The 15,508-nt window shown below is 40.1% G+C and overlaps 1 protein-coding gene across 1 annotated transcript in view; it reads right to left on the minus strand.

Moving 5' to 3' along the window:
• Nucleotides 1-14,390, minus strand: part of cemip2 (cell migration inducing hyaluronidase 2) — a 56,262-nt gene extending 41,872 nt beyond the window's left edge. Inside the window, exons 1-4 of the mRNA XM_088336429.1 lie at nucleotides 14,264-14,390; nucleotides 3,936-4,300; nucleotides 2,088-2,228; nucleotides 891-1,458 (exon numbers count right to left, since the gene is read on the minus strand). Of these exons, the coding sequence (XP_088192555.1) occupies nucleotides 891-1,458; nucleotides 2,088-2,228; nucleotides 3,936-4,269 (1,043 nt within the window). The 5' untranslated portion in view covers nucleotides 4,270-4,300; nucleotides 14,264-14,390. The remainder of the gene's footprint in view (nucleotides 1-890; nucleotides 1,459-2,087; nucleotides 2,229-3,935; nucleotides 4,301-14,263) is intronic.
• Nucleotides 14,391-15,508: the final 1,118 nt, after the last annotated feature.

Consider the following 15,508-nt stretch of genomic DNA (forward strand, 5'->3'; position numbering starts at 1 on the left):
ACATAAAACTGTATTAGATGTGTAAAGTACTGAGTGGACCAAAGTTAAATGACACCCGTGTGAAAACCCCCCCCCAAAAAAAACCTAATGAGGTGAAGAGTATTGTCACTGAAGACAAAGTTAGCAGACGGGCGACAAACACATCAGATAGCCGCTTACAACAAAAGCTCGCAAGAGATGCTTATCTATAGAAGCGAGAACAGGACAAGCCGCCAAAAATGACTCTTGGGACTCTTCTATAACCACCCGCACGTCCAAAAAGTGGTACGGTGAGTACTTCATTAAGTTTTGGGTTCAAACCAGCTATTAAGTCCAAGAATAACCGCCAAAGTTTTTGGTTTGGATTTACGGAGGAAGTAAAATGACGGACAAAATTTCGGCCTCTTGTGCGACCAAATATTTATTTTTATGTAAGCGCATTGTACGATGTGATTTTCATTATTTTGGAAGAAATTTTGTTTCCCCAGTATTTGTATTGTCACAGGCTGCTGCCCCTCAATACGGAGATCCAGCTCATCATCTTTCAAGAGTCAGATGACGCCCTGCATCGAAAAACAACGGATGATGAAAGTGCTGTATCTGAGTCAGATCAAGAGGCTTATCCTGCTACTGCTAACCATGTGGGGGAGCAAACCCCTACCCCAAAAAAACAGGACTGGAAGAGGATGGGTGCCACCAGGCAGTACTGGTGCCCCTACGGCACAGGTTGTTAAGGGATCCGTGAGCTGTGAATGAGTACTTACTTGGTGTACCAGGGGCTTCAGAACACAATAGCTATGCATTATGCTTTGCTATGCTATGCTTTGTACATTTGGATTTTAGTTGCCAAACTCAAACCTGGACACAGCAATAAACATTTCACATCGATGATAGTAAATTGAGCCCCTCACCTGTACTTGAGATCATAGACGTATCTGCTGCCGAGCATTTCTTCAATGGCCTTCTTAGTTTCATCTAAAAGACTTTTGACAGCTGAGTCTCCAACAGCGAGCGTGACGATGCGACCAGCGGGCAGAGACCGGAGCAGCTGTGTAAGCCGCCGACTATCGTTGCGGGACTCGTGAGTGTCGTAACGTTCCCTGAGAAGGATGTCTGCCGTGTCCTGATCCACCACTCGCAGGTTGATGCCTCTGCTAAAATTGCGCTGAAAAATCTCACCCCCCGCGGTCAAGCCAGAGGCAGGGACGGTTTTAGTCAAGAAAGACCAAGAGACTCGTTCTGTGCCGTGGAGCTCCAACGTTCCGCCACTCATGACGCCAATGAACTTCCGGCCAAGATCAGGGACTTCAGGATTGTCTTTGCTGTCTGAGCGTCCAGTGAGGGCGATGGCAGCGTGGGAACGATAGCGACATTTGGGTGCACCGATGTAAAACGCTCCGCCATTTTCAATCAAGATGTGCCCTGTTCTCAAGGTTATGTTCTTAGAGCCATCAGGGTTATCTGCAAACACTACACGACCTATGAAAAAACAAAGGGCTGGAATTCAAACTTCATACACCAGAGAGGGGAACATTCCATTCAGTATAGAATTTGGACTTTTCTTAAGTTATTGCTGGTGCACTGCTTCGTGGATTTTGAATTGAATCATTTTTACTGTCATTTATATCAAAGTATCGTGCATTGTGTTCTGAGCGGAAGCAGGTTGGGAAGAGCTTTGTGTGTTGGGTGGGCGTGACTTAATGTTGGCGCGACTGTGTTCGACTGAAGGATGCTGTCAGTCAAATAGTGGGGGAAATAATGGCGACATTTATGTGGGCTGTTGTAAAACGCCCCGCCATTTTCAATCAAGATGTGTCATGTTCTTTAAGTTATGTTCTTATAATAGTCTGTGTGGTCTTCAAAAGGACGGAATTGTAACTTCATAGAACAGCGGTCACAAATCTGGTCAATGCCACAACTGGAGCATGGAAACATTCTATTCAGTATAAAATTTGTACTTTTCCAGGTCACTGAAAACATTTGGTATTCAATCAAAATCGTATATTATTCTTTTAAAGGCTGACCGCTTTATTGTGGGTCACACTTTTAAGAGTGTGGAACAGTTTCCTTTTGAATGACTTTTGATGTTTTTTATATTTCCCCCTTACCTCCTGAATGGATGGTGAGTGAACGGAAAGTAGCAGAAGACTCCAATCGAAATAAATCTCCCCTTTTCACAACAATGGCCTTGTCTGGCTGGTGGCCCGGGTTCCAGTGACTCAGAGACAGGTCGTGATCGGGACAATTTGCTGCAAAGAATTGGGTGAAAAAGGAGAGAACACACAGTTAACGCAGTGCTTCTCAAAAGGCGATTTCGGAGATTTGATGAGAAAAGTAAGCATGAATTTTTAAATACTTAAAGTTCTAAATGATACCCTTTTTTGAGGAGGTTGCACAAAAAATGCTCTAAAAAGAGTGGGGTCAAAAACAACCCAAGAATTTAATGGGTTCATTTTGGGATTTTTGTTTTTTAATTAAAAAAAATGAACACTTAAAAATGTGCTCTAAAATAAATATTTATTCATTAAATTATTCTAAACCAACCCCCAAAATTGGGTCATTTTGTTTAAACACAATATATTTTGCTTGTTTGTTTATAGCAACTAATAAAATCCAGTCACTTTGTTTAAAACAATCAACACAAAATGTTTAGTTTAGTTTTATTATTTATTTATTTTTTTTACAAAAAAAAAACAAAACAGAAAGTTGGATCAAATGTATCCAAGTAGTTGATCGGTCAGCTTTTTAAAATGAAGGGTTTTGGGTTTTTTGGGGTTGTCTTTTTTAAGTGTAGCTAATAATTCACTGTAAAAAAAATACAGAATATATGTTTTTCTCTTCCAAACTAAACATTTCGATTATATTATTTGACTAAAAAATATATACTTTGAAACAGTACATCACACAAAAAAGATAGCAATCCACTGCAATAACACTTTAAGTTACATATTTACAATGCTTATAAAAGGGTGTAATGACTCAGGTGGTTGAGTAGTCTCCAAACCTGAGAAGATCTGAGATCCAACACTCTGTAACCATTTCATCACCCCAGGTTTATGTGTAAGAGCACAATCTGTGTTCAAACTATTCATTGTACCGTCACACAACATTAAAGCCTGTACTTCATTTTTTCCAAAAAGTAGGTCTATGTTTGTATGGATTTAGAGTGTTTGGTACTTGTGATTGTGGAACCGATAATAAAAAAAGCATATGGTCGGCAACCACCGGGCCATGGACTGTATTGGACAATGGGTTGACTGAACTTGATCCGGGACTTTGCAGTGGTCCGTTTGAATTAAAATCAGTGTGGATTCATGGGCAGGCACAGTTACCTGTCAGGTTAGTGCAACTGTCATGTTGGAAACAAGGATTCCTGTCCGCTGAAGATACGGTGAAGGATGAATCAAACCAAACTTTTGTGCTTATAGCCTATCAGTGTGGAGAATGGTCAACCATGTCATGCTTTATTGTAAAACCTTTGGCAATGGTGTTGGATGATGCATGGATCCCTAGTACAAGAACTTTTGGTAAAATTGGTGAGTTTCTATTTTTAATGACATGGCGTGCGGATTGACGGGACGTTTTGCATTCGACAACAGTGACCAGAGTGTGTTGCACCTCTGCCTCATAGTTCAGAGATCCTGGGTTAAATTCCAGGTACCAGCCTCCTTGTGTGTGGTTTGCATGTTGTCACCCTGCCCTCGGGCACTCCAGTTTCCTCCCCCTTTAGAATATTAATAAACATGATTTTGGTGTGATGTCACAGGGATGTCTAAATGTTCCACATGACTACATCTCATTTACACTAATTATTATTAATGTTGGTATTATTAAGAATATTACAATTGTTACTATTATTTTAGAAAAAGTAAAAAAATCTAATTGCGCTCCTGAGCCAGGTCGTGAAAATATTGTTAGCCAATGAACCGGGTTAGTGGTACAGAGAATCTACTTACCATCTAAAATGTCTCCACTACTGAGACTAAGAATAAGTATGAGGCTGAGGAATAAAGCTCCTATAGACACCCCGAAGCAGATGAGAGTGTTTTTTCTCAGCTGGAGGCTCTGTGCACGGTCCCGGCGTTGGCTCTCCTCCGACAAACTGAAGGTGGCTTGTTGTTGCGGGGACAGGCCGTGAGGTTTGATGGGAGGCGGCGGTGGTGATTTGGCCGGCGGAGGCGATCGCACCGGAGCGACTCGCCCGGGAACGTATCCCGGCGAGCGCAGGTGGTTGCCTTTGGGGGGAGCCGCAAAGACTGGGAAGCGGCTTGGACCATCACTCATCGGCATGGTAGTTACGTCTGCGGACGTCTGCTGCTATCTGAAAGGAGACAAAAACACGGGGATCAGAAACATGGTCAAGACCAAAGCTGGAACTATGAAAACAAACATTTTTTGTTATCAATACATTGTCTACTATTATATATAGATTATTGTGATAGTTTTACCATATTCGTTCTGCTGCACGGATTAAAAAGTCTGAGGGCTGCATGTGGCCGTAGTTTGCCCACCACTGGTCAAGACAAGCAATAGTCATTCGATGTTACGTGTTTGAATCAATGAGTCACTGAGGCGCTTTGGAAAAGATTTGGAAAAGTGTGGCAAAAAGAAGAAGAAAAAAAACATGGAACATTTTTTGCAATCGTGTTGCATCGAGAGTTAATTCGGTTCACATTTTTGGGAGTGCAATGTCACTGATTGAACCCATCTGATGGAAATGTGCTTTTTTGGGGGTAAAGACTAAACGCAGATGAGTTCCAGTTATGTGGTGGTGCTGAAGTCAGAACTTAGTAGTCAAGGCACATTGAAAAGTCATTTGAATAATTGCATGTGTTAAAAAAAACATGTGCAGACCATAAACAAAACACTGAAATGAAAAACAGCCATTTCGGCAGTAACTGTACTGTTTGTCCTCGAAGATGTTCCGAATTCTTACGCCTAAAGCATTATGGGTAGACAGAGTTATTATGACAGATGTTTTAATGATTCATTTGGTAAGCAGATTAAAAATATATTGCAATACTTCAAAATAAAATGTGCATAGGGGATGTGGAAGAGTCAGTGAATGCTGACAGATGTTGTGACTAGGGATGTTCTTATTACCAAAAGTAATTTTTTGGTTTTGGCTGAAAAAAATAAAATAAAACCGAAAACAAGCTTCCAAAAGACCAATGTGATGAAATCACATCTTAATCACATCTTAAGTCAAGCGACTTGTGCAAAGCTGCTATTACTGGAAGAGTTGGTGCACAACCGGTGTTTTGACGAAATATCCTACCCTCTCGAAACCATCTCAAACGCAGTCCAAATGTCAACCCAAACCCCCCCCAAAATTGAAAAAAAAAAGAAGAATTTATTCAAGCCTGTCTAAGAAATGTGTGTACTTGTAAACAGCACAGTATTATATAATATAACCAAAGACTTTATTTAAAGTATTAAAGTATAAACTTGCTTGCTTTGCATTTTATATTTTCAGCGGTTTTATTTTATCTGTTGCACTTTGTTATTGATTTTCTTTCCAAAGCAATTAAATGTACTTTTATGAAAATTTAACAAGATAAACATTTTCGGTTTAAGCCCCACGTTTTCATATCGGTGCTACTCTATTTGTGACCTCACGTTAGTGGATTGATATTAATGCAGTTGACTTATACTCATGTCTGAGAGGGCTTTGTATACAAGTGACAAATATTGAAAAATAGCCCCTGATCTTAAACGCATTTGAAGGGAAGAAACAGTTTTTACTTTATTACCGTTTGAAAAAAATAAAGCCACAGAAAAAGCATCAGGGAGTTATAAAGGTGGTGTCCGCAACTTGAAGTGTTGCTACTGTCTGCTGCCATCTCCTGGCTTAAAGTCATGATCGCAGCCTCAGTCAGCTCATTCCCCAAGTACTGATAATCTCTAATTTTTTAAAAATCTTTTTTTGGCATTTGGACTGCATTTGAGACCTGCCCTAATTACTTTTAGCATTTTCAGGCTACACTAACAAAAAATTTGTAAAAAAGTGGAACCAGCATTAAATCACTCTTCACTGATCCTCCTCCTTCCCGCTTTTATGCTGACTAGAGTTGCGGAACAGCAGAGCTAAAAGTAAGATGAAAGCAGATAGGCACGGTGGAAAAAAATTGTATAAAGATTCTTTAAACTCAATTGGGCATTGTTAACACATACTTATTAGAGAGAATATTTTACTTTTCAGTCTTTAAAGACACTTCAAAAGACGTATCGCACTTTTAGTTGACCACATACCAGCGGCAGGTCCCTCAAAATTGGCAAACATCAATACATTAGGTTGCTGATTCTGGAAATGTTGTGGCATTATAATTGTATAACATAAATAATGTTTGTAGCTGCATTGCAAACTAGTTTATCGTGCGCCATTCGTAACCTGTAAACCGGGGATCCCCTGCGTGAAATAAAATGTAAGAGAAGGCAAGTAAAAAAAAGAAGTCTGAAAGAAAAGGTCAACAGTGAGGAAAAGGCAATAAAAGACCTCATGAATTAATACATAAACCACAGGATGCAAAGACAGAAAAAACTCTGAAGTTTTACACTAAGGGCACGGGTCATTTTGGTTATTAAATCCGAAACATGGGGCAGGTTGCCACGACCACTATAAATGAGCTAATCGTGTAAAGCGTAAAATGCATCCAAAATATATATTTGGAAACAATTATGCACTCATTTCCTGGAAACATGTCTTCAAGAAACTCTAATGAAAAACATCACCACCTAAATTGTTGACTAGCTGTTATTTGTTCGAAGTTCAAAAGGTGGTTATAAATACCGGACGATGACAACATTCCTGAAAGTATGTCAGCACATGAACCAGATGGCACCAATCATTATGATGGCATCGGTGCTCTACATCCAGCATTGCTTATATAACATAAAAGGGGAAAAGTAGCACAAAATGAGAAAAACTCACACACGTCAGCATATGCATTTAACGTAGTGAGAGAAGTCACACACCTGTGCATACGAACAAAAGCTGAGGATATGACATGGCACTTGGCATAACTCCCAAAACAAATGTCTTTGTAAGTCAAACAAAGATATTTGAATACCCAGTTCATCATGGTGAATGAGGACCAGAACCCCACACAATATGGGAAAGTCAGCAGAGTCAGCAATAGTCTACTAGGGATAAAGCATCAGGGCCACACCCTTGCATTTCATTCAGGTGCGTAAGAATTAAATGGCTCAAGACAAAAGTGCCTTCCGCAGGTCCCAGGTCGAACCCATATGTGATCAGGGATAATGAATCAGGGTTGCACAAGAGCAGTTAGCTTTTGGTGGACTTGACTGCAAAATAGCGCTGTGAGTCCCAAAGAAAATACCCTTTGCTGGTCCTACCTTGCAGCAATCGGGGAGAGTGGGTTGCGGCTGCACGAGTGCAGTTCATTTAAGGCAGAGATATAGTAAAGGCAACAAAAAACAAAAAAAGTAAGGCTCCACAAACATGCGCTCTGCCAGTCCCCGCTCGAATCATTATGCAAACAGGGTTAATGGATCACAGCCGCACGTGAGCAGTTAATTTAAGGTGGAAATATACTTATGGCAAAAGGACCAACAGGCCCGACAAACTTCTCTCTCCCAATCCTCACCCGTATCAATATAGGATCAGAGATAAGGGATCACAACTGCACAAGTGCAATTAACTTTTTGTCTGTCAGGTCTCCAAAAGAGAGCTGTCAAGCCCAACAAAAATGCCATTTCCCGATCCTAGCTTGCGGCATTACGCGATTTGGAAATAATGGATTGCGCGCCAAACAAGTGCAGTTCGTTTCAGGCGGGAATATACTAACGGCAAAAAAAGAACTGCCAGGCTTGACAAACGTGTGCTCTGCCAGTCCCTGCATCCATTTGCGATCAGGGATAATGGATCGCAGGTGCACAGAAGGCAGTTAACCTTTTGGTGGACAGGAGGGCAAAAAAGAACTGATAGGCTTAACAATTGCCTCAAAGCAATATGCAATCAGGGATAATGGCTAGAGAAATATGTTTCAATCTGCGATGCTCACCGAGTCTACGAAGTAGTGAAGGCTTACAGTTTTTAAAAAGGTAATCACACCTAATTGTGACTAATAAATGTTACTTCCTGGGGAAAAATACTCTCTAAAGCAGTTAGTCTTTGTTTTAAGAGGCCTTGTATAGTCGACCAGAGCGCAGCAGGTCAAAAATGTGGTGGCTAGGAGGTGTGCTTTATATTGTTATTGGTCCTGCTGCGGTATCGCGAGCCAGCAATATCCTGGGCAGAGAGCAGGTGATGATTTTCTGTTCTTTGTTAATGACCCTTGACCAAAATCTGTGAAAAATTTGCCTTCACATTGACTATAAACTTAATTTCAGCTTTGAAATGGCCCGCATTGAGCAGCCAGAGCGTTCAAAGCCAAACCATGTGTCTTGCGGGTTTCGACGCTTAAGAACTGCGTTCTTTCTGGTTAGGCATCCAACATGAAGTGAAGTTTTTATTACTTTGAGTTTTTTCTTTTTTGGGGGTTTTCAAACCCTTCATTATGTCTCCAAAGTAACCAGCAGAGAAAGGAAAGGCGACAATGAAGGCTTGTTTAGGGTGGTGATGGCCCTGGGTAGAAACTATCTCTGAGCCTCTTAGTCATTACCCTTTTTTGTCAAGGTGTTTTACATACGTGTACATATTTAATCGCAACGTTACGGCCCTAAAGGTAGAAGAGATGGACTCTTTAGACAATTAGAATGCAATACACAATGCACGATAAGAAACAGATAAGTAGCAAGATCGTAAAAGATGATTCGCGTTACAGCGAGAGTTCGGTATATTACAAAATAAAATTATGACAAAGGATTGATTAGTTGTTGCACCTCTAATCCAGTCATCGTTGTTTTTGTGTAAAAGGTACATCAACAACACACATGAATTTGAGGCATTCCTCACAATTAAGACAGCTGAGCTGGTTCTTTTCAGGTTCAAGACAAAACAAGTCTTATTTCTCATCCTGTTAGACGTGGCACACACACAAAAACTTCATGGATTTCCTGCTACTGAATATCAAACAGATGTGAGGGACAGACATTCCTCAGATTCCCTTCCAACAAACGCGATTTGGCTTGACAAAATACAGATGCTGCGTGTGTTTTTGTGCAGCCTTATTATTAACTGTCAAGCTTGAGTGACAAAAGGGTTTGGGTCAAGCTAAAAATAGCAGATTATTCCCGGAAGAAATCTGTAAACTTTTTTTCTTTCGGGATTTTATTAATTGATGGTTAAAATAGTGCTAACCTTACCAGGTCGATATCGGTAAGGCATACCATACCGGTCAACCATGAGTTACTACAGGGTTCGTTTACCTTTTTCATGACCAAATTCAAGCACTTTTTAAAGAGGTTTATGGTGTCCATAAAAAGTTTAAAAAATTTGGTGTGTTAACAATGCCCAACTGAGTTCAAACAGGATTTATATATTATTTTGTCACAGCATCTATCTGCTTTTATCCTTCTTTCATCATCGAGGTTACGGCCACAGAGAGCATTAGGCTGAGGGAAAGGAGGCGGGCGAAAAGGGGGGAGTGATTTCATGCTCATGCTCGTTGTTTTATTTTATTTTAGCATGAAAATGGTAAAAGTAAGAAAAGTACGGTTTCAAATACAGTCCAAATGCCAGCCCAATCCCCCAAAAAGAAGAAAAAATAAGAGTTAGTTCAAGCATATCCAAGATAGACGTGTACATGCACGCGCCACAGAAGCAGCTTGACAGATGCTGCAATGATGATTTCAGCAAGATGATGGTGACATCAAATTGAATATTTTGGAGTAACGGACAACACCTTTAAGGACTTCCAAAGCCATTTTTCCAGTACCAATTTAAATTAAACATGCAAGTTTAAGATCCTGAGTAAATTATGAATATATTGTTTTTTATAGACAAATCTCTCCTAGTATACAGTAAGAGTTAAAGAGTAAAGAGTAAAATTTAAAGTAATATGTTACTACATGGGCAGCACGGCAGCACAGTGGTATGCGCGTGTGCGGCACAGTTCTGAGGTCATGAGATCAAACCTTCCTGTGTGGAGTTTGCATGTTCTCCCCGTGCTTGTGTGGCTTTCCTCCGGGCACTCCGGTTTCCTCCCACAATCCAAAAACATGCATGTCAGGCTAAATGGCCAATCCAAATTGTCCCTAGGTGTGAATGAGCGAGTGATTTTTCTGTCTCCGGGTGCCCTGCGACTGGCCGGCAACCAGTTCAAGGTGTCCCCTGCCCACTGCCCAAAGATAGCTGGGATGGGCTCCTACACCACCGCGACCCTACTGAGGATAAGCGGTACCGATAATGAAATAATGAATGTTACTACATTTTCAGTTGCAAGACATTCTTTTCACACTAACACGTATTTCATAGTGGCCGTAAGGGGCGATGACGCTTCGTAGGACAATGCCAAAGATTTTAAATCATGAGGGAAGAAGAAATGCAATAGCAAAGCCACCAGAGAGCAATGTTGGGAGTCATTTCTTAGCAGACTTATTGCAGTACTATGCATGTTACATTTACAAAAGCAGGAGGTTCTTCCCGTTAAAAATTTACCACTGGGAACTGCTACCTTGATTTGTTGCATGGCCCATAAGAAAGATCCATAATTGATACGTAATACTTCATAGTGCCTTTTTTGGGTGTAGCATGCACTTGTCGTCTTAGGCATGACACATAGGGGGCGATGACGCCTTAAAGGACAATGCCATACAAACGAATGCCAGCTGCAGTTAATCACGAGGGAAGAAACACAATGGCAAATATAAGCCACCAGGGTCTGTGCCATTTTTAAGAAGACATGGCAACAATTTTAAGTATTTACAAGCACTTCACCCAGAATGCAATCACCTTTTGATCTATTAAAACACAACATTCAAATTTAAGTATTCTCAAGGATTACAAGCGCCCGTGCGAACCTTGTAACTAAAATGGGACAAAAAAAACTCCCCGAAATCTAATTATCATTACAGTTTTTATAAATATTATCTCCAAAGAAATCAAATATGTTACTGTTGACCAGAACTCCTTCATTTGATTCGTAGTGTGCAGATTCTTGTTTTGGTTCCATCACTTATGTCAAAAATTTTACCAGGACTCCAAGACACTCGTTACATGTTTGGTCATCATGATGACTTTGTACTACTTTTCTCAAAATATTTCCCAGTTTTGTAAGATGTATATCTGGTTGTCTTTCTCGTTCAACTCGTAACTTTATACCAGGGGTCACAACTTTCAAGTTTATTTTCCCTCTCAGTCTCTAGTCACCCAGTCAGCTGGAATAACATTGCGTTTTTTTATTTGACTAGACGAGGGGTCACCAACATGGTGCGGGCGGGCACGAGGTGCCTGCAGACTGGTTTTAAAAATAGCTCACCAGTGATCAGTCATTGAGATTTTCTAGGAAAATTGATTTGTAACTGACATAAAACATGAGAGAGATGATTAGTATATTTAAAAACTATCCATTTTTCCACAATTATTTTTTTTAATTTGCACATAGTTTATTTTTCTAAATCATTCATGGCGTATGAATAAGCCTATTTTATCCCTGTTTCTAATATTTATAAGCAGGTTATAATATAGTAAGATCATATTTTTTGATTTTGGAAATACATATAAAACTGGAAGCATTTTGCTCCCCCCAAAATTATAGAATTTTTAAAACTCTGTTTTCCAGGGATGTGATTTGACCAAAGTGAAATTATCTGAAAATTAGGCGGGGGTCTGGGGGCCGCGGGCACCCAGCTAGGTCCAGGGCAGTGCCCTGGTGGGGGGAGAAGTGGGGCGAAGCCCCCCGGAGGTCATGGGTTTTCCGTGTTTTTAAGTACTTTCAATGCACTCAGATGACAAAGAAATAGACAAAACAACAGCATACATTTTCAATGTATTTTGAACTATCCCATATAAAATTACAGTTTAAGTCAACTCAAAATCAGTCACATTAAAAAACATTGGACTGCCTTTGCTATTAAAAACTATCACTGAGAATATCATCATATCTAACTCATGTGATTACTAAGTTAACACATAAATCATGTTGAAGAGTTCAAATTTCATGAACAAATAATTGTATCATGACCAAATGAAAAGTAACTCATATTAGAACATACCATAAATGTCTTTGTTATAGAAGAAGATGTTATCTATAAATGAAAGTACTGTAGTGGGTTGTACATAATTCACCCACGGAACCATTGTTTAGTTAGCGAGTTCCTAGGGGGACTCTTAATTCGGCCGGTTCTAGCCACTCTCGTGTTTGTTTTGTTATCGCCAGTTTAAATGTCATTAAAGCAGCTTTCGTTGGCACCTTTGTTTGACACTCCGCTTACGACTCCCGTCTCTGCTCGCTACATTGGATCACGTCGGGGTCACCAACATTTGTAGATAATTCCTTCTCTAACCAGTCCGATCGAAACTTGTTTTTTTACGATCTTAGCAATTTCTTTAACTCGCGGAGCATCTTTGCGTTCGATCTCGGACATCTTTCTTTAAACACTCGGCAAAAACGTGTGAGAAATGAACAATGGCATACTCCTACGCCTTTATAAGGAGCGCGTTTATTGGTCAACACGGAGACTTCAACCAATCGCAAGTACGTTTCATTTCAGTTACGGAAACACTAAAATGGAACGCTGTCGAGACGAAATCGTTTTTTTTACCATTTAAAAGAATCGGAAATTTTAAAATTTTATTTTTGGAGCGAAAGCGGAATTCCGCGAATTAGCGGAAAAATCACATCCCTGGTTTTCCTTAATAAAAGACAGGATAGGCTTAAATATAATGAAAAACACGCTCGCTAAAATGTAAAAAAAAAAAAAAAAAAGTGAAACAAAAATGTCAAAAGGCAGCTTCGGAAATCCTCCACTGCCTTGAAATGGTTCAGTCCATTATAATCCGAGCACCGCTATTACCCTTGCCCCCACCCCTGGTCCTCTTTCGCTCGGCTAATGTCCCTTACGGCATAGTGGCGGAGTCTGTGCAGGCTAAGTAAGAGTATGATATTACGGAAGCCCAACAGTGCCATAATTCAATTGAAAAAAGGAGCGTTCCATCAATAAAAACAGCCTTAGAACAAAGATATAATTCATGAAAACTACCTTAAAACGATCATTTAATTGACAAAAATGGCCATTTAAAATAAAAAGCGTTTTGCAATATAATTTATTTAAAATATTATCAAAATTGAATTTTACAATTCTAATCACTTGAGTTGAAATGAAGCCTTTGTCCTCCTGTTATCAAGATATGTTCCTGTTTTGCAAGATGTAGATCTACTACTTGTCCATCTCTACCACTCATATCTTTAAATCACAACGTCCAAAATCAGTAAATATAGAAAACAATACCCACATGCATGCTAAATGCCGCGTGACTTAAGAGATTTTGTGTACAATGACTAAAGGTATTGACATTTTGAGGGACAGTGTATATTATTGGAACACTAGAAGTCGGAGTGTTATGTAATGCCACTGAAAATGAGTGTTACAAAGTACAAGGAACAATACAAACTATTGAGTCTCAAAGTGACCAAACCGCATCATTTTACGCCTCATTATAATTTCTTAAGTTTTGGGGTACCCATAGCAGCAAGAAATCAGCCTCTTGAAGGTAAGTCTTATGTTATGTAAATATTTCTACGAGTATTTTTCAAAAAATGCATGTTGATAAGATCGTTCATGTATATTGGCTTAATATTTAAATCAATATTGGTTTACAGTGTCCCCTCGTACGTTTAACCAATCGGAATGAAGAAACCAACACACTATTCAAATCTGTGAACTTGTGAAAACGTGAAAAGTAAATCGTGTTTTAGCGAGGGATTACAATATTTATATGAATGTTTCGTTCCCACGAGGGGGCGCTAAAAATATACACTGTCCCTTTAGGAGAGGTGTGCATGATTTATTGTAGTGTGAATATTTTCTTAATACGAAAAAGAAAGTGTTCAGCGAAACATAGAATAATCAGAAAAGCAAAAGGCAAAAAAATAGGAATATTTTTTTAATACGAAATATTTAAGCAAAAACTCGTCTTTTCCCCCGTCACTGTTCAGGTAGCGTGTATAAAAAGGGGGTGCTATTTATTGAAGCACCACAAATGATTAAAAACGGACTCAATTATATATCAACACCAAAAGTGGAAATTACAAAATGTTCCACTTTTGACAGTTGGCAAGACAGCAGCGTTCTCGTCAGCGGAGCAGTCTGGTTCTCTCTACCCCGCGTAGCAGTTGACACGAGCGGACACAATGCGAAGCTTCACCCGGTAAGTTACCTTCGGTGGTGGTCGGGCTGTTCTGCTCCTGCTCTCGTCCATTCGCTCCGAAAGCAAACTTTGAGACGAAGGAAATAGCTTTAAGCTCGCCGTCGGCTGTCAAGTCGCCTTTTATATTCACCTTTTCTACACATTTTTTATGGCTGTTTGATGGGCAGTCGCGCCCCCCCCCCAACCCGACGGTCAACCCCCTCAGCCGCCGAAAGGAGAGGGGTAGGCGCGATTTGATACAGGAAGTGCTGATATGTTCACGGCAGTGGAGAGGTAGGAGACATCACCACTACTATTGACAAATTACGGTGACAATATTTTACTTGATTAAAAAAAATAATCATTAAAATAATTATATAAGTATCATAAAATGTGTAGTGTTTATTATCGACTATAATTCTATTTCACTCTCTTAACCCTATGATTTTCTATCACCGTTGTGTCCTTGAACGCCACAAAAGAAGCATTGGAAAGTCTAAGTAAAAAGGAGGGGCTTGTTTAAACCGATGCCACACTGCCACCTGCTGGATATTATATAAAAGAACGGGTGGAAAAATGTTGGTCTGGAGAGACAATGGCGCCACCAGGATGTACAGGTACTTACCTAAGACACACCACAGGATATGCTGCCGCTACGACCCTTGGGGTCACGGGATCCACTTGCTTAATTAAGTACTTTTTTTGTTTTACTTTATTTATGGTTCGAGACCGGTTGGAAACATATGATGTCCTGGAGAGGGACGGGCGCCACCAGGGTGCGCTTGCCCAAGACACACCACAGTAGATGCTGCCCTTACGATATTAGTGGTTACAGGATCCACGTACTTAATTAGGTACTTTTTGTGTTTTACTTTATTTATGGTTCGAGACCGGTTGGAAACATATGATGGCCTGGAGAGGGATGGGCGCCACCAGAGTCCACTTGCCCAAGACACACCACAGGATATGCTGCCCTGACAACCCAAGTGGTTACGGGATCCACTTATTTAAGTACTTTTTTTTACTTTATGGTTCGAGACCAGGTGGAAACATTTGTTGGCCTGGAGAGGGTTAGGCGCCACCAGGGCGTATTTGCCCAAGACACACCACAAGAAATGGTGCCCTATGACCATAGTTATTAAGGGATTTACAACCAAACAACCAACATGCCACAAGAATAATAATTAAAAATAATAACATTAAGAAAAAACAAAATTAGTCGGGCTGGTCTGCTCTCACTGGCTTTTTTTTTCTTTTTTCGTAACAATGTCTTGT

Source organism: Urocampus carinirostris, chromosome 5, assembly GCF_059441175.1.
Source record: "Urocampus carinirostris isolate Australia breed hairy pipefish chromosome 5, RoL_Ucar_1.0, whole genome shotgun sequence".
Classification (NCBI taxonomy): Eukaryota; Metazoa; Chordata; class Actinopteri; order Syngnathiformes; family Syngnathidae; genus Urocampus; species Urocampus carinirostris.